The sequence below is a fragment of the Pseudorasbora parva genome, chromosome 2, assembly GCF_024679245.1.
Source record: "Pseudorasbora parva isolate DD20220531a chromosome 2, ASM2467924v1, whole genome shotgun sequence".
Taxonomy (NCBI): domain Eukaryota; kingdom Metazoa; phylum Chordata; class Actinopteri; order Cypriniformes; family Gobionidae; genus Pseudorasbora; species Pseudorasbora parva.
This window is the reverse complement of record NC_090173.1, coordinates 35,172,887-35,200,813: the sequence shown is the minus strand read 5'-3', so window position 1 is coordinate 35,200,813 and position 27,927 is coordinate 35,172,887. Positions and strand designations below refer to the sequence as shown.

The following is a 27,927-nucleotide window of genomic DNA, read 5'->3' as shown; positions in this document are numbered from 1 at the left end:
TGTAGGGGGACCCCGAGAGCAAAAGTTACCAAGTGCTGCTTTAATGATTGGAATCATGTGACACTGAAGATTGGAGTAATGGAAAATTAAGCTTTTCCATCACAGGAATAATTACATTTTAAAATATATTAAAATAGAAAACAAATATTTAAAAAAAAATTATTTCATTTTTTGAACAAATAAATGCAGTCTTGGTGAGACAATTTTTCAGAATAACTTCAAATCTTACCGATCCCAAACTTTTGAACTGTAGTGTAAAACTACATTTTGTAATTGTGTCATTGAAATAACCTTTCCATCATTCCATTCCAAATATTATAAAGAAAAATATAATATTTCACAGTTCTGTATGACTGCCAACAGATGACATCATTTTCTTGTATACTTCTGCTTCTTTGTGCAGTGTACATTCGGCCGACACAAAAGCACAAACCCCTCATTTCCTGGAAAGGCTTTCCCAGAATGGTTCGCTATGTTGAATGCACGTGTGGTGCTGTGAGCCATGAGCGTATGAAGTGTCAATGACTGTATAGAGTGGCAGCTTGTGTAAAGAGTGGCACAGGTGCAGTGGAAATGTCCCCAGGGACAGGCTGTGACCCCTGCGTCTCCCCAAAAAGCTCTTTTGCATTACAGCGATAGCGCTGTAACCAGAAGATTGAAGCAGATCGCGTTCCACTGGCCTCCCTCTGCCCCCTCATTCACCTCATTCAGATTGTTGATCCTGCGAGACTGTAGGCGAGTCTGCATGTAAATGTGAAAGAGGAAGATCGCATGTATTCCAGCAGGGTGATTTATGTGTTTGTCAGGTTTCTCATGCCCTCACCTCCCTGTTTTCCCTCACAACTATGTGTTTGTCTTTCTGCTATAGTGCGACATGTGTCTGTTAAGTTGGCAACATAACTATGTGCTGTGACATTTATGATAGTGCCACACCTTGAGCTCCATGGAGAGGGGGGGGGGCGACACCCTCATGTCGTTCCAAACTTCGGAACACAACTGAAAATAATGAGCTAAAATCTGAGCCCGTTCTGCACTCTCCATTGACAGCTACGCAACTACCACTTTGACCCTTCAAATATGTCATAAAGTGATCGGAAAACTAATCCATTCGAGACACGATCGCATTATGTGAGGAACAGATTGAATTTAGGCTTTTGTACAAAGTTATTTTATTATTTTGTTCAGTTATTTTAAACGGAAGCTCAAGCATGTTCACTTGATGTGCGAGAACCAGTGAGGTTCAATCTCGTGTTATGTTGCATGTTTGAGTTTCTGCAAGAACCAATGAGCTTTGTTCTTGCTCATCAAGCAGGTACGAGCTTCTACGAGCTCCTCATTGGGCTTCTGTTTAAGTTCACTGATCAGTGATTATATACATAAATAAATCATCTTAAATTTAATCGGTTCATTAGATAGTGATTGTGTCTCTTCAGAAAAATTGGACTAAACCACTCAATTCATATGGATTAGTTTTACAATCTCTTAATGAACTTTTTGAAGCTTCAAAGTGGTAGTCGCAAAGCTGTCAATAAAAAGCTCAGAAAAGGTGAGTAAATGAAGACAGAATTTTCATTTGGGTGAACTATAGTACATGAAAAGTGTTTTTGTTGCTTTATGAAAACGTCTGAAATGTCTGTGTATTTGACAAATATTGCTTCTAATCCACTTTTTCTGTAATAAAGTATGCAAAGACAGTGCGAGCATCCGTACAGGAAGCTTGACAGCTCAGTTGTTTACTTCCACCCGACTTCAAGTGGCAAATCTTGCCGATTGGCACAAAACAAGTTCTTTAGGGAATCATTTATTTTTGAATGGTTCATTGATTTGAACTTTACAAACAAACCTAATTTCTAAAATGAATTAGACTTTCCAGATCTTTCAGATGAGCTTCATTTAAGGAGCGCATTTATTTGTCACCACAGTTCAGCTGTAAAGCAGTGTACACAATATAATATGATATAAAAACAGATTTGTTGTCTGAAAAAGTAGCTATTAAGACAATAAAAGTGATGTGAACTCAGTGTGTATCCATGTTGGTTTGTGAAGCATCAAGTTCTCTGCAGAGGACTGCTGTGATATTTTATTTTTATTGGTACAGTATCTTTCTCTTTAATACTGTAAACACCAAAGTGAACCAGTTAGTTTGAACTTACACCACCAAGTTTAGAATGAAAGATGAAAAACATTATGGCTCTTTTAAGAAGGAACAATCTTTATTATTCAGTAAAACCGATAAAGCTTTGACATCAGCTGCCGTGCAGTAATGGTTTGAGTGTAGAGAAGTGATAACGTTCAGCTGGTCATGTGATCTCAACGTGTTTGCTCCTTGAGGCGACCGACAGGCTCCATGTGAAATAAAACATCAATGAGTCTTCATCTCATGTTGAGCATTTCTTGGTGTAAAATAAGGAAACAATCCTCCCTTTGACACTGCTGTTTGTCACCTATGTTTTTATAGTTCATTTAGTTGTATTTCGTGTAAATTGAACCAGCCAGATTTTTGCCCCCGGGAAATGATATTGCCCTTTAAATGGCCTCAGCATTAGTTGTTTATTTTTATGAAGAAAAATCTGCTTGTGTTTCTCTGGGGTTTGTAGAAGTGCTACCGTATGTGATGGAACATGTTGGCTGTGAATCTGATGTTTACAGTTTACTGTTTTTTTTTGGCCTGACCACATGCTCACCTCTCAGGAACTGTTGGGACATTGCTAGAGGATCCATAAACTGATCTAGAATGTTTTGAGCAAGAAAATACAGTGGATTACATTTATATATTTCCCTTTACCCCACGTCATCCATTTCTTCCCTGACAGCTCTGTCGAACCCCATCTAACCCCTAAATCTAAGGCTTGTGCCATGGACTTCATGGACCTAATGCCTGTGTTTTGTGGACTCAGGGGCTGTTGTAAGCACAAATTCAAACATTGGATTTGTGTTGCATTACTGCCAACAATCTGATTTGTCCTTTGCATCCTTAGCAAACAAAAAACTCAATGGCAGATTTACTTTAGGGTTAGTAGGCAGATCAAGGTTAGCTAAGGACATGTTCCTTTTATATTGTGAAAACGTGAGAGGCTTTTACAATATTTATTCAAACTTAACATGATCCCACTCAGGCACTTATGCAGCTCTATGCATTTTGCTACGTAACGCCGTAACCTGATGGGAAAAAAGGCTATGCTGTATGCGAAAGTGATTAACAAATATGTCCTCATTCCTTCTCCAAGGATGGTTTTACCCAAATTGCTAAATTAAATACATTATTACTGTTTTTATTAGAACCGCAACACCGTGGTATTCTAATGAAAAACTTATGGTAAAAAAACAGCAGTTGTGGTTGCCAGAACTTTAACGTTACAATACAGTAGCAACATTTAAGGTTTTACAGATTTATGTTTCAATACAGTACAGATACAGATTTATGTTTCAATTTACAGTAAATAACCGTATTTTAATAGCTGAAATAATGTTAAATTGCCAACCTTTTGATATACTGACAACCATCAGTGATGAATCGAAGCTCAGCACAAGCAGCTTTTAGGAGGACAGCACTAATATATAGAAGGTGCACAGTGTCATGCATACAAATATTAAAGACCATCATGGTAGCACACATGCAATTAAAAAAATGCAATAAATATCCAATGTAATATAAAACCCTAATGTACATAATTGATCAGAAAAAAAAAGGGAAAAAAAAGAAGTAACAGTTATTTCAACGAAAATATTTGAATTGTCACGCAAGGGAATTGAATGTCAAATGACATTCTTTAACTGTAAATTACAAAACGACTTCTTCTTTTTCACTTTCAAAAACTGTATGTATAGGTTAAGTTAGTCACCATATATAGTGTGGAAACTTTCTGTTAAACCAGTTCATTGTTTTTAACAGCAGCATTTTTACATCCTTTTACCTTTAAAACACGATCTTGTATGAAAGGGAATATTTAAAAAATACATAACAGAGTGTGCTTTAAAGCGTCCAATAGGTCTCAAGGGGCTTTCTTATATTGTGTGACTGAAGGCCATGAGGTGTTTCATAGTGAATGCATACTGCAGTTGTCAGTCTCTCATTCTGTCACCTCTTGTCGGCTCGGCTCTGCACTAGCAAGTAAATGAATCACACTGTCAGGGATAAATCTAATCCTTCATCCCGCTCATCACACTGCCTCCTTGTGAATCTTACATGCTGCTCTGACTCATGCAAGTGTTCCAGTCACTGTAGAGACACGCACAATTGCAATCGACAACACAATAAACAGGAGCACATGGAGAGGACGGAGCACACTTTTGATTCATTTATTTTCAACCCTCTTGACCTCAGTCAGTACCTGGCATAATAATTCTGCATGTTCATGTTCATTCTAATGATCAGTTACCACGGTAACAGGCAGTGGATTATTTGATGGTTTAAGAAGGCTGTTTGACTTCATCTGTAAGGCTTAACACTGCACCCCCACCCCCCGCCACCAAAAAAAAAATATGACTATTAAAAGCACAAAAATACAAAAATATAGATTTGAGACACTTAGGAGATGTTTTTATCCAATGCAACTTAATATAAGTGCCTTAGTTTTACACAAGACTGTCATGAAAAACACATGGCTGTCATCATGTTTATGCTTTATCTCCCTGTATAACTAAAATACTTTCTGATTTTCAGCAGATCAGATTAAAAGAATCTTTCTTGCCATTGAATACCATAACATACAGGGTTTGTTTAATGCAGCATCCCATAACTGAGAATGATGGTGGTTACATGGCACAATACATGGCTCAGTTTTAGGGAATTCCCATAGCCACTTTCTGGACGTGACTTCTTTCAGTCATTTTAAGTTGTTTCAATTGACCGGTCCAGGAGTTTGTCTATGTTCTATCGAATGTCTGAAGCAGTTTGATCCCATTTTGTCTGCTTTTGTAAATTTAGTAGAACCAAATTAGGGTTTTATTTAGTTATTTTTTCATTTATGGTTATTTTTTGCTATAATTCTTGGAATTTAGTCTTTCACCCAAAAGTGAAAAGGTTTAGTCACCCTCATGTTGTTCCAAAACCAAGATTTTGCTCATCTTTCCATGGAAAACACAAATATATTTTTGATGAAATCTGAGCGATTTCTGTCACAGTGATTGACAGCTACGCAACTGACACTTTGATGCTTCAAAAAATTCATAGACATCATAAAACTAATTCCAAATGAATGCGTTTTAGTCCAAATTAATCAAGTTATTCTAGGTGTATATGACATTCTTCTTTCAGATTAATGCAATCTGAGTTATATTAAAACGTCCTGGCTCTTCCCAGCTTTACAATGGCAGTGAATGGCTGATTCTGTCACCTTCAATCGCCTTTAGTGAAATACTCATCCCTCGTTTGTCCTTGGCTTTTGAGGGGGAGAGACCCAGTGCCCCAATCAATATTTTTGATGGCCAAGTGCTTTAAAAGAGCCTCAGAATTAAGTAGTGTTAAACATCCTCTTAAATTGTGTTTGACAAATCTGCCATTTTACTTGACATGGTTTTAGCTGTTCGACTAGCTAGACAATCTGCCCAGACATGCATTTCCTGACTAATACCCACAGTATTATACTGAAAGAAACAGACTCTGCACTCAAGGCACTTTTCTAAACACATGTTGCTGTGTCCCGGTTTCTCCCAGGTTTATTCCTCCGTTGAAAATAAATGAGAGCTGTAAAGCGGCACTAGCAGTCCACTTCACCAGGAAGGGAATGAGAGAGGTCAAATTTATTTAGCAAATCTAGTCACTTCCTTGGCATCCCATGAGTCCTTTTCTGCCAAAATGTGCTTTAGCCATATGGAGTGTGCATGAGCAGTATACAAATGTATGTCCTCAGTCTGTTCTTGAATGAGTTCGGAAAGCAATGAAATTAAGCTGCTACTTAAATAGTTTCAGATTTTTCAAATAGACATTTCATTGATAAATTAGTAAATTGTAGAGTTTTATTTGATTTGTTTCTGAATGTTCTGCAGATGTTCAATGCTCTAAGGTTGCAACAATCAGATTTAAAGAATATATTTCCTGAGGGAAGGTTATGCATGCCTTTGGCCAAGGCTGCTGCAATGCCTGTTTAAACACACACACACACACACACACACACACACACACACACACACACACACACACACACACACACACACACACACACACACACACACACACACACACACACACACACACACACACACACACAATCCAATCAGGTTGTTCCATCAGAGTGGCAATAGAAGCTATTGAACAGAACTATTGAATTAGAAAAGTGGAACTAAAGTAGATTGTAGAATAAAACCAGATAAAATATTTGCTCAATATCAACCAGAAGAACAAAGAAAGCTCTCTCTATGAGAACTCAAACCTGTAATAAACGTACAATTTTTTTTGGTCCAGACCAAAAAAGAGAACCAACCTACAAGTGTGAACACACCCTAAATGTCTCACCAGGAATAATCCCAACATTTTTTGAGTTTTGAGATTTGAGTGATTAGTCGTTGATTTTCAATAGGGAACAGTAGGGCTCCACGGGGTAAAAAGCTCCTTCCATTTAATTTTCCTCTAAATCACTAGATGACACAAAAACTTGCCTCAGCACTTTCCTTCACTTTCATCCTCTTTTCAAGATGCACATGGAAATTTGTCTGATCTTTGAGGCGATCTCAGGCAGTAGCGCCAAGTTGATTCTGAGCTCATTTGATCAAATATTTGATGTTTTTAAAAATGTTATATAGCAAATAAGAATCACTGCAATTATTGAATATATTTTAAAAACAAAGGTCTTGTTAATGTTTGTCAGTTTTGTTCAAGGTAATTAAAGCAACAGTTTTTCAATAACTGAAGAATATGTAAAGTATTAGCCTGACAAGCCAGACCCACATCAAGATGTTTGGTCTGGAAACTCACCATAGACAGGGCTCAATCCGAGGGGCGGGATAAACGGTTGTCTTTCAAACTCCCTCTGCACGCGATAGGATAGCGGTACACCAACCGGAGCAACGACGGTGAAGGGGAGCTCGCTGACTGATTAAACATTCGCCGTATCCGGTCGGCTAAACTCCGAACACATCTTCCCTTTTTAAGAATGACTTCAGTGCCGTTCTTTGTTCTTTTCTCAGAGAAAAGCTTAACTCCAAGTCTTCCAGAGTCGCGGTCAGAGCTGATTCGAAAGACCGCTGCCGTTCACCAGTTTCTGTGTTTACTAGAAGCACGCAAACGCAACTCGGCCGTCGTCATTATGGCCCCGCCCGCCGACTCTATAGCCTACCTACACGATGTGATTGGGCCGTCCAGATTCTGAGGAACACAGCTCAGATAGGAATTGAGAGTTGCTAGACGACACTTGCGGGCAAATTAAATTTGCTGCCGCTAGGGTGCGTCTAGATTTCTAGGCTAGTAAAGTATGGTATTTGGGGCAAAATGCACCCCATCATATTTAAAATGGGATATTAATCATATCATATAATAAAATATAACGTGTTGTGACTACTGTAAATCTATATTCAATTATATTGGGATTTCCTTCAGTGCTTTCAGAATCTTTACTTTTTTTAAATGATTTTGTTTCTATATTTTTCAGAGATATTTCTATATTAACATATTTTAATGACAGCATATTTATTGATCAAAAACTTATTTTATTCATCAAAATAAACAGAAAATAGCTCAAACTTTGCTGAAGTGTTTTGAACAAGTATCAACTTAGACATTATTAAAAAACATTATTTTTCACGAAAGTATTTGTATCAATACTGTGTGCCTTTTGTCCCATGCTGGTGAGCTTTCTCAAGACCCCCGCCATCTCATACATTTGAAAGATTTTTAAATATTTTCTAATTTATTTTTACACATAATCTGTTGCTCCATAAATGTCTAATACAAACATATACATTAAAGCAAATTTTTTTAAGTGTGCCCTTAGCCCCATTATACCCTTACTATATGTTACCATTTGTTTCCTTTAACGTCATTGATCTTGCCATGAAAACAGCCATAGATATTGGTTGTCACAGTTATGTTTAGTTCGTTCACAAGTTAGTCACACGTCTTCTTTTGTTCATTTATAAATATATATAAATATATAAAATATATATTGCTTATATTCATTTTTTATACAACTTTTTTGTATGTTAAAGGTTCTGTACCGGGTTCAAGAATTGCTTGCTGAAAAAATAAATATGTAGTTATTCTATTGTACATTTTTGTAGGACAATCAAGTTGTCCAACCAGGAGCCAGAATCGATAAAATAATAGAGATTGAAATGATAATTGTGTTTGTGTTCAAGGCGTGCCTCATGTCTGATCTTGTTTAGGGTATTATGTGAGTCGTGACATTATACATCACACTTGTATCACATTCAAGGAGCTTTAATGGCTCTTTAAGGTGTGACATGCAGGTGATAATGTCAGTGCAATGAATGGAAGAGACAGAAAAAAGTGTAACATCCTTCACAAACTAAATCTAACATAGATATATGTTTAAGGAGTAAATTATTCCTCAGATGGAATGAGCTGCTAAAATATTAAATACTGAGGTTGGCCGTTATGAAATAACCCAGTTCAGCGTCCCTATAGTTAGACAGGGGCAGAGTGGTGGCCTTGGAAATTATTTATTGACCTTATTTGATGAAGCCATATCAGCTTCAGAGCAGGAATGGAAAAATAACACACAGGCGTTAGGGATATGCATTTATCGTTTGGCCTTTTCTCACTAATGAGAGCAGCTTGGACTGAGCTCTGGGGATGATCTCATGCGCATGTGCACCACCATGTGTTGAAACTGAGTCACAGCTGCTTTCCAAATGGAGTTTGGTGCAGCCTCAAGAGGACAGATGTGTCATGGAGAAGATTTGATTGAAGAAATTCACTATTTGACACGTTTTACTGCTAACAGTTTATTACATTATTTAAGATGAATTATGTTTCTCTCTTAAACAGGTATAAACACGATTGATTTAGAGCCATCTTGGGGTATGTCATCCTGACCCGTCTTATAGCAGCTGACTGAAACCGACCCTGCGTATGCTGAGAAAAGCGGCGGGGTCGGGTCCGCCTCAGTCTCGTGTGATTGGATGCTGGATGGAATCAAGGTGAATGGAACACAAAGAGCAGGAGCTTAACCTGCCAGAGGGAGATGAGACACGGTGAGTTATCCTGTGTGTAAAAAAAAAATGTCTCCAATTGAAAATTTTCTAGTGACTGATCACATCTACATTTTTCAGTTGGCCAAATTGAATTTCTGTGATTTGATGCAATTTCATTCACGGAAATTAAATTTGGCCAACTAAAAAAATGTAGATGTGATCAGTCACTAGAAAATTTTCAATTAGAGACATGATTTTTTTTTTTTACAGTGTAGTATTTTTCCTTTTTTCCTTTTGATAAACCCTGAGTGTTATGAAATAATGATGAGTTGACTACAGAGTCCAGCATATGATTTATAATCTGATTATTTAGCACTTTTTGTTACATTTGCAAATTCATGTAATAAAACGTTTAACTCAAATTGTTATGCTGAAACATGAATAATAATAGCAATAATTATAATATATGATGCATTCTAAATCAATAATAATAATAAGGATGATGATTTTTATATAATAAATAATGAGAGTTTATGATAAAGATTATTATGATCAAATTGTGTTATTATCAAATACTCAATTCAAGAAGCGTTTTCTCTAATTGTTACACTTGCCCCTTACCACATAAATGGACATGTACTATTGATTTGAGTTGAAATTATTTTATTACGTGAGATGAAATAGGCCGTGGAGTGAGAGGCACACAACTAGAATAGCCGGCAGGTACAGTGGTCAATAATAGAGTGTAGTGTCCAAACCATAGACTGTAAAAAAAAATACCTTACACAAACATGCTTGACTGCTCAGTGACTCCAGTACATCAGCGTCAAAGCGACGTTTAAACGCATTATAAGGAGTCATACAGCACAGGAAGCAGTAAGTATTATCCTAAACGAATGTGTTTGTAATCCAGAGTGCCTGATGATTCGTCCGAACGTGTGAAGAGTTTTACGATACGAGGAACAAGACAAATAGAGGGTGAGATTAGAATGCAGAAGAGAGAGAGGTACAGAAGGCAGATGGGGCCACTGTGTAGCAAGGGACAATTCAGGACACTGAATCATTACGACAGTCTGTGGATTGTATGTGACCAGTGTGTTACTGAGGCAGAGTGTGTATGTGTGTGTGTGTGTGTGTTTGAAGCATAAAGGCACGTGTCTCTCACATGTGCTGCCTCATGGTCTCGCCCTCCCCCCAGACTTTCAGTTACTGCATGAACACAACCACACACACTCTCTCAGTTTTATGGCCCTGTGGGTCAGTTGTGGGATTATTATGCAGCTAGAGAACTTTCAGATGGTTCGCTGAAAGGCAGATTTGTCCTGCACCCTGCTTTGCCTTGACCCGCCATTTAATTACGCCTCTATAATTTGATTAGCAGAACGCACGCGTGAGTGAGCATTTAAAAGCTTATTCACTTTGAGCGTGCGCGTTCATCTCTCAGCGTCTGAACTCCTCTCTCTTCTTGAAACCATGTGCAGGAATTAAAAAGGAGGAAGTGGAACTTTGATGTCCACCCGTGGACTTTGCTTTGATGTGTCATCGGCTCACGTGTAGCTTTAGCCACGAGACAGAAACTCTCATTTTAAACTGGTTCACAACCAAAAAAAGGGTAGCACGTCTGTTAATACTGTATATATATATATATATATATATATATATATATATATATATATATATATATATATATATATATATATGCAATTATTGAGGGGTTGTGTGTAAATATGCTTTAAAGTCCTAATTTTTTGTTTAGTTACAAATTTCCACTGATTTCCACATTTACATACAGATACATTCAAAAAATATTATATATTATTATTACTATTATCAATTAAATGAATACACATTTATACAAAAAAGTATCATCATTATTTTTATTATTATAAAAAATTAATTAAAATGTATAATAATAATAATATTTTATTCAGTAACTAATCATGTTTATTATTATAAAAATTATTAAGGAAAAAAGATTAATTTGGAAAAATGCACAATATTAGAATTTTGAACTCCTCTGTATACTTGACATAATTTTTTTTTGCATTGAATTGATAACCGGAAGAGGTATAACATTGTGTGTCCAATTCTAACATAGCTCTGTTGATGATTTATTCATAAATATATTAATATGCTAGAAACCCTGATGCTTAATATTAGTATTTAATATTTGAAGTACGACAAAACTGCAGCAGAAGCAATGAGAGAGTGAAGCGGAAGATGAGAGCTGAGGGTAGGTGATGGAGGAGAGGTGGGGTTACAGGGCTGATGCACAGGAACTGGCAGGAGGAGGAGTATGTTTGTGTGTGTGTGTGTGTGTGTGGAGGAAGACAGGGATGGGATGGGGTTGGTGAGAGAAGTGTCATCCTACCAGCTCAGTCCCTGTTACTGCAGATAGATTGCTGACAGCTTGGCAAGAGGAGGGAGACGGCAATCATGCACATTTTACAGCCCTATTATGTCAACAGGTTAGATTATAAATGTTCTTTTTCCATCCATCCCATTCCTTCTGTTTGTTCAGTTGTGTCTGTTGATGTACAGGCAGATTGTTAGTAGGACCTAATACTGTTCTGTCCAAGAGGATATTTGCATATATTGCATTTGATTGTAAGTTTTTCCATTTCCCCATGTTTTTTGGTTATTTGTGATGTTTGAGGTCATGTTGTTGGCTTTGAGTTCAGTAGATTGTCATGTTGTGGTCTTTTGTAATGTAACAATGTGTCTTCATAATTATTATGTTGAGTGATATTGATATGGATACTGTCGATGTTGATGTGTTCAGCTCCATACACACGAGCATTACCTCACATGGACTGTACTGTGTACTGGTTCATCAAAGGGGTGTTGGGTTCATTTGCTGTAAGCTACTAGAGAGCGCTGCATGTAAACAGGCACGTTTGTTGTTCAATACCAACTGAGGTACTTCCGTGAAAGTGCTGCTAGTGTCTTTTATTAGGGGGTTGGAGGCATGAAGCTAGTCACATGAATTTAACACATAAAACCAGTTTGAGGTTTGATCAAGTGCCATTAGTTTTACAAGGTGATGCAACACTATTTACAGACAAATTATGGCAGTCAGCTGAGGCGATTAATGCAGTGTGGAATTATTTTAAAACAGTGCCACCGCATGGTCATCACATGTATTCATTTTTTTCCAACCTCATGTTGATCTAACCCTGTGTTCTTTTTTCTGTGGAAGATAAGTAAGATATTTTGAAGAATGCTGGTAACCAAACAGTTTTGGTCCCCATTGACATTTTCAAAATATCTTACTTTGTTCCACAGAAGTAAGAAAGTCATACAGGCTCAGATCAGGCTCACTTGAAAATAACAGGAAGGTGTGCTGGATCAAGTTGGAGATAACTGAGAGTGGGTCCTCGGCAGCAGGGTCGAAGACCTCTCGGGCCTGTAACCATGATGGTAGCTGCACAAACTCAGGGTTACAGGATTAGTTTTGAGTTGACAAAACCAAACCAAACCAAACCAATCCAATTCAGCTTTGATGGTCCCATGATGCTTATCATGAACTTTCTCTGTCAACTCAGGCTATGATCCTGAGTTTTTGGAGCACGTACACATGAAAGTGTGACATCAGTAACAGCCAATCACCTCCCTTTCAACACAGAGAGAACGTGTGAATAATTTTTTGCAAGAGCCAAAGTGATTCAAAATTCTAAAAAAAAAAAAAAAAATCAACTATATTCACTGATTTCATAACTTTTACTTGTAATATATATATATATAATTTTTGTTTTTATATATAAAAAAAATCATATAGTGACCTTTAATTTGAAGCAAGAGAAACTGGGGGTGACTTTATTACATCAGAAGTGTCACTTTGCTCACAGCTGATTGGTCCAATTCTAGTTTAAGATCTCTAATGCAGAACATAACCTGCTCTGGAGCAGGTTAGCTTTGAAGCTTAAAGGCTTAGTTCACCCAAAAATGAAAATTCTCTCATTAATTTCTTACCCTCATGTCATTTAACACCCGTAAGACCTCCGTTCATCTTCAGAACACAAATGAAGATATTTTTGTTGAAATCCGATGGCTCAGAAAGGCCTTCATTGACACCAATGTCATTTCCTCTCTCAAGACCCATAAAGGCACTAAAGACGTCGTTACAAAGTCCGTCTCACTACAGTGGCTCTACCATCATTTTATGAAGAGAATAGTTTTTGTGCGCAAAAAAACGAAATAAGGACTTATATAGTGATGGGCCGATTTCAAAACAAAGTTTTTAAACAGGTATGCATCAGCGTATTGATTCATGAATTGGAATCATGAATCGATAAACTGATTTATAACGTTCAAAACTTTGTTTGCCATACGCGAGTCTAGTTGCGGACACGTATTGATGAACACAGAAGCACAGAGGAAAGAGCAAAATAAAACAAAACAAAAGCTTGAGTTTGTTGCCCAGCCCTATTTGTTTGAAACATGAGGCATCTCCCTCAACTAAGCTTATGCTACTTTTCTTACAAAAACACATTGCTTCGCTTTAGAATGCCTTTTTTATCTTTTATGATGGCAGTATGCACTTTTTTGGGCTTCAAAAAGGTACCATTCACTGCCATTATAAAGCTTGTAAGAGCCAGGATTTTGTTTGGCTGACCAATGACAGACAGTGACCAGTGGTGTTTGATAATATTCTGTTTGATGATGCTATAATAGTATTTTTATTTTATTTTTTACAGTTAGGCCTTATAATAAATAATGTAAAACTTTCAAAAGTTCGGGGTCCATATGTTTTTTGTTTGTTTGTTTGTTTGGTTTTTCTTCAAATTGAGCAATGATACATCATATTGATTAGAAATGACAGTAAATATATAATATTACATAAGATTTATGTTTCAAATAAATGCTGTTTATTCAAATGTTTTATTAATCAAAGAATCCTAAAATAAATTATTGTGGTTTTCAGACTTTTCACAAAAATATTAAGCAACACAACTGTTTTCAACTGTTACACTGAAGACTGGAGTAAAACTACCATCACACAAATAAATCACCCACACCATTAATTATATTTTGATCAAATAAATGCAACCTTGTTGAGCATAAATATCTTCTTTCAAAAATATTGAAAGTCATTCCGACTCCAAATATTTTCAGCTGTTGTGTCTATAGGAGGTTTTTTTTACATTTTATTTACATTTATTTTAAATAGCTTGTGTGACATGTCAGTCTTGTAAAAGCAGTAAATGAAAATCTGCTCATTTCTGATTTTACAGTATACTCATCTCAGCTTTCTCTCTCTTTTTCGTCAGGTGGCCGAATGGAGTGAAAAGAAAAAGAAAGAATAGTCAATGCTCTATGAAGAACACATCTGGTAAGGTTTTTGGATCTGCTGTCACTACAGTCTAAACACAAATATTTTGGACTTATGATGCCCAATTGTATACAAAAATGTATATTTATAATTATGTTAAAGTATGATTATAGTAGATAAAAAATATTTGTCTGAAACACGTGACAGAAATCACACTAAACATGTCTATTGAGTTCAGTTCACTTGATTTGTAGATGGTCATTTTGGAATAAACAAAAAATTGAAATCATCTCCTCACCCTCATTATGATTAAAATATGCATGACTTCTTAAAACACAAAAGGAGTTATTAACAATATTATGACAATCATTGTCTCATCGGGTTGTAGAGGTGTTGTGTGTGTGTGTGTGTGTGTGTGTGTATGTATTCTGCTGTAACAGCCCATTCTCCTCCTCCTCTTCTAGTGAATAGCATCTCTGTTCTAGGGTATGTTCCCAGCTACCTGGAGAAAGATGAGCCATGTGTGGTGTGTGGGGACAAGGCCACCGGCTACCATTACCGCTGCATCACATGTGAGGGCTGCAAGGTGAGATTTCCAATGCATGAACCGCTTGATTCTCAATCACAGTCTGTACTTACTCATTCATTTGCTTCCTTCTGCTCCTAGGGTTTCTTCAGGAGGACAATACAGAAGAATCTTCACCCTTCCTATTCTTGTAAATATGACAGCTGCTGCATCATTGATAAAATCACCCGCAACCAGTGCCAGCTGTGCCGCTTCAAGAAGTGCATCTCGGTGGGCATGGCCATTGACTGTGAGTGTTCACACACACACACACACACACACACACACACACACACACACACACACACACACACACACACACACACACACACACACACACACACACACACACACATACGTCTGGTTCACTATCTTTGGGGGGACTCTCTATAGACGTAATGGTTTTCATACCGTACAAACGGTACTTTCTGTCCCCCTACACTGCACCTTCCCCTAAACCTACCCATCACAGGAAACATTCTGCATTTTTACTTTCTCAAAAAACTCATCCTGTATGATTTATGCTGGCTGGTCCTCACAATGTAGGTGATCTCAGGTTTTACTATCCTTACTATCCTTTATTATCCTTACTATCCACAATGTAATATAAACAAGGGCACACACACACACACACACACACACACACACACACACACATTTTTGTGTTTTACGAGAATTCTCCATAGGTAAGATTTTTATACTGTACATTCTGTCCCCTAAACCTAACCCTTACAGAAAACACTGCACATTTTACATTTTCAACAACAACAAAAATAGTAGGGCTGAAATTTTGGTCCCCACAACTTTTTTCACACTTTTTCCACAAATTGTTTCAGATTTTAAAAGGACTAAATGTATAAAAAATTGTTTATACATTTGTTTTTTGTTTTTTTTAAATAAGAGACTTCAATCTAAAAAACTGATAGACCATCATAGAAGGCTTTCCATTTATATATACAAAGTATTAATTCTGCATAATTTGATTCTGATGTTGAAATTTCTGTCTCAGTAAAAATGTCATGTTATAGACAAAAAATAAATGTATAATGCGGCCTTTGATAAAAGCTGCTCTAATCTCCTTACACATAATAACATTACATAACATTGTCTGTCATTTCCTGTTTAGTACTGAGAGTATTAAATGAGTGATTTTGCGAGTGATTCATGTCCCTTGCAGTGGTGCTGGATGATTCAAAGCGTGTGGCCAAGAGGCGTCTGATCGAGGAAAACCGGGAACGGAGGAAGAAAGAGGAGATTGTGAAAACGCTGCACAACCGACCTGAGCCCACAGCCACAGAGTGGGAGCTCATTCGTATGGTGACGGAGGCTCATTGCCACACCAACGCCCAGGGCCCTCACTGGAAACAGAAACGCAAGTTCCTAGTAAGAGGCCTGGATGTGTCTGTATGTCTGTGATCATGAAAAAAAGCATTACATGCAAAGCATTATTTTACTATTATTGTACAGCTGGGTAAGTTCCTGCAGACTGCAGCATAACGGTTTAACGAAGTACTACAAAAAAGAGCGTGCTTTGATGATTTTTAACAGTAATTTCTCAACAGAAATGACATAAAAAGAAGATAACATTAGTCAAAATCTTAATTTTTTTTAGCTTAAGTGCCAGAGAATTGAACGGACAGGATTATGGGATATCAAAGGCAGTGAAGGATGCATCTATGTTGCCTTTAAAATTCATTCGGATGAATGTATCTCAGGAGACAGGAGGTGAAGCTAACGTCTCGGTTACATATGGTAACCCTCGTTCCCTGATGAAGGTGATGGTGTAGAACTGGCAAAACAGGGGGTTTTCCTTGGGAGTCCCAATCACCCCTGAGAGTATCAGAAAAGGCCAAAGAAGGTGTGTGGAATTTGCATGTCAACCCATGCCCCTGGACATACGGGTATACAAGGCGCTGGCATGCAACACACACTTCAGGTTTTTGCTGAGGCTTGTCTGAAAAAAAATATGTTAAAAATATTATTTATTCTCAAAGCAATATCCTTATCAGTGTTGTCAGCTATTACATATTTAAATCTAGCATATACGTAGCCTAGTGAAATACATATTTTCATGTGATTTTACAGTTTATTTAGTTAAATATCAAAAATCTAAAAGGTGTGCATCATATCTGACACCTAGATGAACACTTTACAGTTGTTTTTTTATGACTGTATGACTGTAATTTTCTAAAAAAAATGCTATCAGAGGCGTGTTTACCAATGTTGTATGTAACTTTAGATGTGGCCTCTAAATTCCTACAACCTACAACATCAAGCCAACTTAACGGCAATCACTTCAGATAAACTATTTTCGCTGCTAAAATAGAACAAAAACAGTCAAGCATGGTGTGATGAATGAATCTTCTTGTACATCGCTATTTTGTTGTTTGCAATGAGAGTGCAAATTTCAGTGAGTGAGAGCGTGCTCTGTACAAAACTGTGGCGTTTCAACCATGACTAATCCGAACACCTCCGATTATTAGACATTGCATTCATAAGCTCAATAGAATTGCACGTGATTTGATTATCATGGGATGGAGTCTCCATTCTCCACAGAGAGAGACCTGTTGTTGTGAGAGCACATCGGCTGCACGATTGAGTTCGACCGACTTCAGCCGATGCTAACTCCAAAGAATGAGATGAAACACACAATCGAACTAAACAGACATAGAACTACACATTACACATGGATCCTTCACAAATTTGGTATAAATGAAATGTATTGTTTTTTTATGGTGGGGCCAGATAATACATAGAAAATGTGAATGTTGTCTGTTGCGGAACATCTCTTTCACTCCAAACCTCTTCATTGTTTGTCTTTCAGCCAGAAGACATTGGGCAGTCTCCAGCACCCACACCAGACAACGACAAAGTCGACCTGGAGGCCTTCAGTGAGTTCACCAAGATCATCACCCCAGCCATCACACGAGTTGTGGACTTTGCCAAAAAACTGCCCATGTTTTCTGAGGTCAGTGTCTGTTGTCGTAGGGTACTGTACAAAAAATGGCTCAATTCTCCATCGGGCCTGAAAAACCCTCTGCACAGGCAATAATTATTCCATGAAACACATATTCATAAATAACACTGCATTATTGCAGCAATCGTCATACAGATTGCTGTGAGAGAACAATTATCTACTCCACTCCAGCTGTTCCCTGCACTGAACCTATGACTGCTTGTTTATTTCCTCTAGTTTCCACATCTGAGTAATGGCTTCATTAACACATTGGCTGTGATTTATGAGATATTGCTGTGCTTTGAATCGCTTATTTTGCCACTCTAATTACTGATGTGAACACATAATGATTAAAAAAAGATCACTTGTTGGCTTGCTATAATGGAGGACATTGAAGCCTTTAGTTTAAGGGTGGTGTTTAATTGCACTAGGAATCCCTAAAGACCAGATTTTTGACCAGATTTATCATTGTCAGATGGCAAGACAATAAGGATTGGTTTTCCATTTGAACCAGACAATTCAGATTTTGCTTACCAGCCAACATTTTAACTGGCCCCAATACAGAAAAAAAACATTTTCAACTACATTTTTATAATAATTTTAAATGTATTATACATGTACATTTACACTCTTGGAAATCATTGAATTTTACTTTTTATATATATTTATAATATATTTGTAAAATACTATTTATTCATACATATAAATGAACAGTTCCAGTACAGCCAACTATTTCATAACTTGAAAAAATGATGGCATGGCAAAAAAATTACTTATCTTAGTCCTATTTTAGTGATGCTACCAAAATTAATTCTTGCAAGTTCAAAAAACCCCACTAAAATTCCTTATGACCCCCCAAAGTTGCTGAGCAAAATCCACAATCAAATGGCGAACCATCCTTGTTTTTGAGCTCTGAAAGATATAATGTGTTCTATAAAAACACAAGAATCAGTTATGCTTTATTTTCTTCCACCGGTGTCCAGCTGCCCTGTGAAGACCAGATTATCCTGTTGAAAGGCTGCTGTATGGAGATCATGTCCTTGCGTGCAGCCGTGCGGTATGACCCAGAGAGCGAGACGTTGACCTTGAGCGGAGAAATGGCTGTCAGTCGAGAGCAGCTGAAGAATGGAGGGTTAGGAGTGGTGTCTGATGCCATCTTTGATTTGGGCAAGAGTCTGTCACAGTTCAACCTGGATGACTCAGAAGTGGCGCTGCTGCAGGCTGTACTGCTCATGAGCTCAGGTGAGATGGAACGAGAGCTTCTGTAGCCATATATGGGTTTCTAAGAATCACCACAATTAATCTTGTGTAATCTTAACCCAAAAATTAAAGAGTTCTGTCATCATTTACTCACCCTCGTGTCGTTTCACACCTGTATAACATTTATTCTTCTGCCATGGAACACAAAAGCAGAATATTTGAATTTCAAATTTCAACTGTTATTGTTCACTTTCCTTCCGCTGTAGCTTTCAAATCAAATATGTCGTCCCAAGGCTACGGTCCGACTGTCAGTCCAAATACGATTTAGGTCCACGACGGATGTGATTTTTACACATCCGTTTCGAGTTACATTCATATGTAGTTTGAAATCCTCGCATTTCTGGAAATTCGTTGCAGTCTGACCTCTCTGATCTGATTTCACATAGTTTATGTGACTTTCTTACACTACATAAAATAAAAAAAGTCAACGTCAGATGTTGTAATAGGAAACATAATTGCAATGTCAGTCCAAATAACCGGATTTGGACTGACTGTGTGAACATAGCCTCTTAGATGCCTATGTAAGGTTTGTGACAAGACAAATTACAGTTTTTTTTTTGTGAATAAGTACTTTAATTTCAGTTGGTTCCTGACACAAATATTTTGTGTATCCATATAGCAGTCACATGTACTACATTTATGGTGATTTTATGGTTCAAAACTATGGGAACAGTAAGATACTTTTATTTAGCAAGGATGCCTTGGCTTATGTTTATTAAAAGTGACAGAAAAGAGCTTTATAATTAAAAAGATTGAAATTTAAAGGAGATTTTTTGATGTTGATTTATGACAAAGTATGTAAGAAATTTATTTCAATTAATCATAAAATGGCCCTGATATGTCCCTAGACATTAAGAAATCATGTTAATTTAAAATACTTATATCACTGACAACAGTAGTCCGGCCAGGATATTGTCATTTAAAAACTAATGTTGATGTTGACATGTTGTGTTTTGGCCTGAAGCTCCACCCTCCACCTATCGACCAATCATGAAGTCAGTAGTGTTTCTGCATCCGGGTTGCCAGATCTGCTTTAGTTACCACAGCTGCAGTTACAAACATTCCTGCTGGATTCTGCAGCATATCTGGCAACCTCGAGTCAGGGGGGAGGTGGAGAGGGGATACACCGCTCTACAGTCATTTGAAAGTGATTGCAGTACCAGTTTTGGGCACAATCTTACATACACTTCCTTTAAAATAAATGTTGTTCATATAAACAGCATGTAAACATAAAATATTTTGTCACTTATTGAGCAGTAGGCTAGATGGAGCCATTCACCTCCAGTATTTGTGCTAAGCTAGGCTAGTGGTGGAAGTGTTAGACAGAGTTATGCCACGCACAGAGATGAGAATGGTATGTATGGACTTAACTCTAGGGGATACGTTGAATAAACTATAGTCCCAAAAAGTCGGCAACTTTGATAAGAGAGGTTTCTTCAGATCGTATTAGAATGATTTCTTAAGGATTATGTGACACTGAAGACTGGAGTAAAGATGCTGAAAAGCAAGAATCACAGGGATAAATTACTCCTACACTTAAAATATTCAAATAGAAAAAAAATATTGAAACTTATTATTAATATTACTGTATATGTTATTAAAAAAATGCAGCCTTACTGAGTGTAAGAGACTTCTTTCAAAAGCATAAAAAATTGTACCAATTCAAAGTTTTAATTGGTAGTATATATGTAATAAGGGATGTTTTCTTTCATTTTGTGTCTACTGATAAATGGCACCATCTAGTGGGTCAAAAGAATCATGGCCAAAACTGCATAACAAATAACTTGTTTAAAACTATTGTAACATTCATTCATTCGCAAGTGGATTGTTATAACAGTTGATATATAACAGTTTAAAATATATATAATTGTATAACAGTAGACTGTTAAGCAAAACTTGTAGTCAAATGATTTACCTTTGTGCAAAAAAGCGCAATAATATAACACCAATATCAGTTTTGCATATAAGTTTCTCCTTTTGTGTTAAATTGGGGAAAATAGCATGTGTAAATCAAAGGAGAGTGAGTAAATGATGAAATCTCTTTCCCTTTAAAGGGATAGTCCACTCAAAAATGAAAATGTGATGTCTATCTGCTTACCCCCAGGGCATCCAAGATGTAGGTGTGTTTGTTTCTTCAGTAGAACACAAATTAAGATTTTTAACTCCGACCGTTGCACTGTGCCAGACAGTCATTTAATCCATGTCAATGGGGTGTTTTCTATGACAGCCACTATGAGAGCAAAAAACACATACAAATCCATATTAAACCCTGCGGCTCGTGGTGACACATTGATGTCTTAAAACACGAACCGATCGGTTTCTGCGAAAAACCGATCAGTATGTGTTATATTTTTACCTCATAGCAGATGAATCTCATCTAATATTCCAAACGACATTACCACCGCCAGAGAAGGTCAAAACCTGGCGCGATCATAGATATGTATATAGACACCTCACTAGTGCCTGCGCGGATTGGTCGAATGAGACATCTAGTCTACGTACACATATATATGATCACGCCATCATTTTGACCTTCGCTTAAGACTTCAATGTGTCACCACGAGGATTCATATGTGTTTTTTACTCTTATAGTGACTCTCATAGAAAAACATCCCCTTGACGTGAATTATATGACTGGCACAGTGCAACGGTCGAAGTTAAAAATCTTCATTTGTGTTCTACTGAAGAAACAAACACACCTACATCTTGGATGCCCTGGGAGTAAGCAGATAAACATCACATTTTCATTTTTGGGTGAACTATCCCTTTAACTTTCTATTATCCTTTCTGTTATGACCTCCTGACAGCATCTTTAAAGATTTACTTAATATAATATATAATTATGATAATTTACTTAAACCTTTGTTTAATATTCCATTACACAGATCGCTGTGGACTCACATGCGTGGAAAAGATCGAGAAGTGTCAGGAGATGTACCTTTTAGCATTCGAGCATTACATCAACCATCGCAAGCACAACGTCTCTCACTTCTGGCCCAAGCTGCTGATGAAGGTGACGAACCTGCGCATGATCGGCGCCTGTCACGCCAGCCGCTTCCTGCACATGAAAGTGGAGTGTCCCACAGAACTCTTCCCTCCGCTCTTCCTAGAGGTCTTCGAGGATCAGGAGGTGTGACCGAGAGCCACAGGGGAAATTTAGGAGGGGAAAAAGGGGGGGCAAAACTGCTCATGAATTTATTTTCACAAAGCATACCAGAAGCATTTGCGTTTTGCACCCTAATGCAATGCCGAACTTTATTTTGCGCCATCAGCCCCTCATCAGCTTTGTCTGGGATATGTTTTAGGTTGTCGGCTTCCACACCTTTCGACCCCCACAGTCACTTGCCATTCAGAATCCTCCCACAGACGGACAAAAAACTAGCATGCATCAACCTACCTCTCCTACCAACATACCTCCCATCCTCAGAAGGAGCTTATTATAAAAGCGTGACAGAGAAGCCCACTCTTTCAATATCTATTTCACGATCTGTTTCAGAAACGCTAGCTGTTGTTGTAAGGACAGAGGATACTTCTTTCAGCAACGTCTAACACCTATTAACCTACAAAATAATGCTAATTTACAGTAGTATTTTAGCATCCATCTTCCTCTTTGCACGCATAGAATATCTCCTTTATAAACATAACTACCTGTGTGCACTCGTACACATTGTGCATACATTATGTTGTTTCATACCTCATATACACCAGCATACAAACCTACATGTAGCAACATGTCCATACATGTATGTATGCTCAGAATTATACCTGCATCAACTCATCTTTCTTCTTAAAATGCAGTGTATACAGTTCTCATGCACCTTCCTTGCTACCATATCCACTTATATTGCGTATGTTACTTAAGCGGAACATTTTGTGACATCTCTTGTCACTTTCTGTTGCGTGACCCATATAGCTGGCATGAGGAATCGGTCTGTCCTAGTGTTATCCAATTGGACTGACAGATTAATTTACACATATGCTATATGCCATATGCTGTATTTGAGACACATACATTTCCTCATCATGGCCTTCAAATCACTTGTTCATCTGTCTCTTCAGATGGTAGTACCATAGTACTATGGCATTGTCCAAAAAAACAAGGTAGAGCCATGGTACTTAGAAATACTCCCCTTGAAATGTATCCATCCCTCCATTTATTTGGACAACATTAGAAGTAAAGGGTGGAAAATTATTCCAAGATAATTGGGGGAAAGTAAATTTGTGGAAATCTGAGTTTGATAGATGTTTAATAAAAGTAGAAGATAAGGGTTAGATGATAAGAGTTGTAGGGTACAACTGGGCTAAACATCAAGATAACCACGTCCACAACAGGGTACTAAATGAACTATTTATTTAATTATATGATTCAAATAAATACTAATATATTTTTAGTATAGTTTTTAAGAACTTTTTGTTTTAGCTATAATGTTTCACAACTGTATCTCCATTGTTATTTGAGCAGTCCAATAATGTGGGCCCGCCTTTCAGCCATCTTGGCTTCGGAAGTATTTTTTTCCATACAATTTCTATATATAAAAATGATTTTAATTCAAACCAACCAGCTCCAAGATAAATCACTACAACAAAGCCATTAGTTAATAAACTCAGAGCTTATTGTAGGTTTGTCTTTAAACATTCATACAGAATTATATTCTGCATGAAATTAAAATTCACATATATTGTTTTAAATGCAGGATATTTCTTTCTTTTCTTTTTTTTTTTTTACCTCCGTATGTATAATCTCACAACTTAATCTTCCAGTGACCTTTATGGTGATGTATGTTGAATTTATCCAATCATAAACTCTGCTTAAGCTCCGCCCCTTTCTTAAAGTTGACAGTAAACTCACATTCAGATCTGCCTGCATCTATCATCAACCAATGAAAGTGCCCACCCTTTTCCTCCGATAAACCATTTCAATAGGATGCGTGTCACAATACAGAAAAAAAAATATGTTGCTACTTTCAATTAATCGCAACTTAACAAATCTATACCTTAATGGAGAAAACATGAGGTTTTTAACCTGCGTAAACAGCCACTAAGAGGCTTTTAATCCTAAAAACAAATTCACTAATTACTAGTTTGCTGATAAACTGTTTCCTTAATCACCATCAACAAAACTGAAAATCATAAGCAAGTATTTTGTCTCTAAATATATATACCGGTGCCCAGAAAAGTGTTGTAGTTATTTTTTGCTGTTCAGTGTTTTGGGAAGGTAAAACAAGGACTTTAGTCTTATTGTACCCTACATCTTTTGTGATTCTGAAAGGAGGGATTTTAAAATCTCCCTAACCTCCTTGCATGAGGAAATGAAATGAGTGTCTCTTACCTCGCCATGTCTTCAAACAGACTCTACCTCACCCCTCATCCCTGCGTACATATTCCTAATTAAACCTGTACATAAACATGCACATTTACACTAAAAAGTCACATAAACGTGATAGCAACCTCACTCGTATTTGTATACTTCCCTTTTTGTGGGACCAAGTGTCAGTCTTGTTCCCTGTTTCTGTGGAAAGAAAGAATGTGCCTGGCTGAATGAATCTTGCAGTGCTGTAACAGAGCTAACGGATTTCTTTAGCAGATTATTTTGCTTAAAGGAAGCGCAGAAGAGGCAGCACAGGAAGATGGCTCCTGCAAACATCATTCCGGTCCCCTTGTCTCCAAACCCGACCCGTTCACATGCAATCGAACACATGCAAAAGAACTTTTACATTAACTTTTGCCCGGCAAAGGACACAGCCAGACACCCCAAAACAACTCTTCAAATAGTTTAGCCAACTTATTTGTTTTTCTGGTTCAAATGCATAGCAGGGTTTCAGGGTCCTTTTTGACCGATACCGTGTCAGTATGGCTCCAGGAAGTGACACAGAGGGACAAAAGGGCAGAAAGGACATCCTCACTGTGACTAACTAAACTCAGGCTGGATCTCCAATGAGGCCCTAGGCTATGCACCTGACTCAGGCTCAATCCTACCCACCAGCACTGCAGACATGCACTGCCCACAGTCACAGCACCAGCAAGGGTCAGCGCAGCTGATCCCTGCCCACAAACCCTGCTCTTGATAACAGGGGATCAGGAAGCCTTTTTGTGCTGGATGTACAAACCTGGATTACAGCACTTTTATTAGAACAGAATTCGTACCTAGCCAGATCCTTATGTTGATTGAGACTTTGACTCTTAAAGGGGTTATATCATGATATTTTGAAATAAAAGTTTATTGTGCTTTGAAATCATACTGTAACTTCCAGAACTTCTTCCCTCGTTCAGATTTAGGGTCCGTTTACACAACACCGTTTTCAACTAAAAACGGAAAATTCTTTTTGTTTTGGCCGTGCATTTACACAACAACTGAGTTTTGGGGGCCTGAAAACACAAACTTGTGTCTCAAAGTGCAAGTTTTCAAAAAATTAAACCGTTATTGTCCATTATTGTAAAGTACAAAAATGTGAATTTGTGAAAGCGGTGTTGTCATGTGCATGCGTACTATGTGTTCAGTTTATAGATTGGTGCAGGTATGGTGTAAATGTGTAGGACAAAATGCAGAAAAGATTTAGCATTTTAGCACTTTAGCACCTTTTTTATAACGTTTTTTTTATTATTGGTATTAAATGGCTGAAATAAGGTCTGTGGTTAACACAAGCTCAAGATACTTAAACGTTTTATTCTACGAGATAAAATATATCAGTATTACCCCACTCTGGATTTTTTGAAGCTGTTATGTGTCTTGAAAAAGACAGTTGCTAACAAGTGGCTAAATGGGCCTACAGAGGCTGTCGAGGAGATTAAACGTTGTTGCGCCAAAAGGGCAAGCTCTGTCCACTTTTACAGCCTCTTAATGCTTATATTTGTGCTCTTATAAACTATTCTTTTTTAAGCTTCAAAATTCATAAAGTTGTGTTCATCTGTGAGAATTAACTTTAAGTATTAAAAAATTTGTTTTTTGACCACAGAGCTTGTTTAATGCGATAATCCAAAAGCCTGTGGAACAATCCTATTGGGTTTTTCTCGAGGGAACCAGTATGCTGTTACAGTAACTGCCGGTTGGCCTACAAAGAGACATCATGCTTGCACCACTCTATAGGCACGTAGTTTTTCTTTACCAAGTCACCTCGCAAACAACTAGCCTGACATGCCAACCCAATCTCACGGCAATTCTTATGTATTCTACAAGGTGGCTAATTCGTATGAATTTGTACGACCTCACTCATACGAATTGGTTTTATTATTTTTTATTTGACGTATTGGTCAAGTCGTATGATTTCATACGAATGACCTAACCTCAAACCCCACCACTAAACCTACCAATCACTGCAGAATTGACAAATCGTAAGAATTCATACGAGTGAAATAGTTTTTTTCTTTTTTGTTATTAACACGTGACACATTAGCAATTATTATTTGGCATCCACACAACAAGGGCAAAGTCTGACAGATATTATTATTCTTAAACACCAGAAAGACTTTTAGAATAAAACGTTAGAAATTAGGCCAATCTTTGTACTGTTCCTGGCTGTGTGTAGCACCTACAGCTCTGCAGATCCTTCAATCCCAATGTTAAAGGGATAGTTCACTTAAAAATTAACATTTTGGCTTCATTTACTCGTTCCAAACCCATACGACTTTCAGTCATTTTCTAACACAAATTCTGGTTTGGACAAAAATGAGAGAATATAAAAAATATCTTAATTTGTGTTCAGAAGCTGAAACAAGAAGTCTTACGGGTTTGGAATGACATGAGGATGAGTAAATGATGTCAGAATTTTCTCTTCTTTTTTTTGGTGAACTAACCCTTTAGAAAACAAACGGCTGAAGAAGGGAAGATTGAATCAGATGAGACCAAGAAAGTCATTTCTCATTTTGCATGCGAAAAAATGATGACTTAAAGGCACAAGAACCATTAAAAACTACATTTGGACTAGTTGAAGCAAAAATAAGTAAGTGGACCTCAGGGGGGAAAATGTAAATAATGCTATGACCCCTTTAATAGGTCTTAAAAATGGTCTTTCAACAGCCTTCGGGACGATTCACTCAAACTATTAAACCCCTTATCATCTACATGTCCACAGTCTGCAATTTAGCAAGTCATTTTTGACTTCCATGTGAAGACCTGCTATTCCTTCTTATGAGGAATTAAAAAGAAACAGAGAGAGAATGTTTTAGTCAGAATACTTGGTGTATTTTATGCTGAGCTGTTTAAGGAAGTATGAACTGGACTGTGAATTTTCAGTGAGTGGATTGTTACAAACAATTGTTCAAAGCAAAACTAAAGTTCATTTTAGACACTGTGCTTTTTTGTAGATGCTTTTCAATCTGAACCGCACTGTGGGTTTCTCAGTGTGGACGGCCATTGTGCTTCTCATGTGTTTGATTTGACATATAGTGATTCGATAAAGAACAATGACTTCTGTTATTTAAAACCTTCATACCTCACATGCAAACGATATAGGATAGTAAGTTCAGCGTAGAATCATTCTCACATTTGTGTCAATATTAAACAGTAATTCTCACTCCTCCAGTAGGTTATCTAAGCCATTGCACACACTGCCATGTGTTCAGGCTGGAGTGAATGTTGAATGTTAATGTTAATTAAACAGATTTTTATCCAGCTATAAAAAGACACATCTGTAGCAGATCTCAGATAAGTTATTTTTTTTAAAAACCTAATTAATCCACCATCACCAGTACCTCAAAATACAATATTCAACATGGTCTAATACACAACAGGACCTCACTTACTGTAAGAAACCATCTTCACCACAGGCACCTAACTGGCCTTTTAGT

At 37.3% G+C, this 27,927-nt stretch overlaps 1 protein-coding gene across 4 annotated transcripts in view; it reads left to right on the top strand.

Moving 5' to 3' along the window:
• thraa (thyroid hormone receptor alpha a) overlaps window positions 1-23,683 on the top strand; it is a 40,608-nt gene extending 16,925 nt beyond the window's left edge. The window contains exons 2-9 of one of the 4 annotated variants that reach the window (XM_067417970.1): window positions 8,945-9,150; window positions 14,361-14,422; window positions 14,848-14,948; window positions 15,030-15,177; window positions 16,105-16,310; window positions 17,752-17,895; window positions 18,867-19,125; window positions 22,029-23,683. In XM_067417970.1, the coding sequence (XP_067274071.1) occupies window positions 9,101-9,150; window positions 14,361-14,422; window positions 14,848-14,948; window positions 15,030-15,177; window positions 16,105-16,310; window positions 17,752-17,895; window positions 18,867-19,125; window positions 22,029-22,279 (1,221 nt within the window). In that variant the 5' untranslated portion in view covers window positions 8,945-9,100 and the 3' untranslated portion in view covers window positions 22,280-23,683. Of the gene's footprint in view, window positions 1-8,944; window positions 9,151-11,365; window positions 11,559-14,360; window positions 14,423-14,826; window positions 14,949-15,029; window positions 15,178-16,104; window positions 16,311-17,751; window positions 17,896-18,866; window positions 19,126-22,028 lie in introns of those variants that run through there. The other 3 variants (XM_067417955.1, XM_067417978.1, XM_067417961.1) reach the window with 3 other exon arrangements.
• Window positions 23,684-27,927: the final 4,244 nt, after the last annotated feature.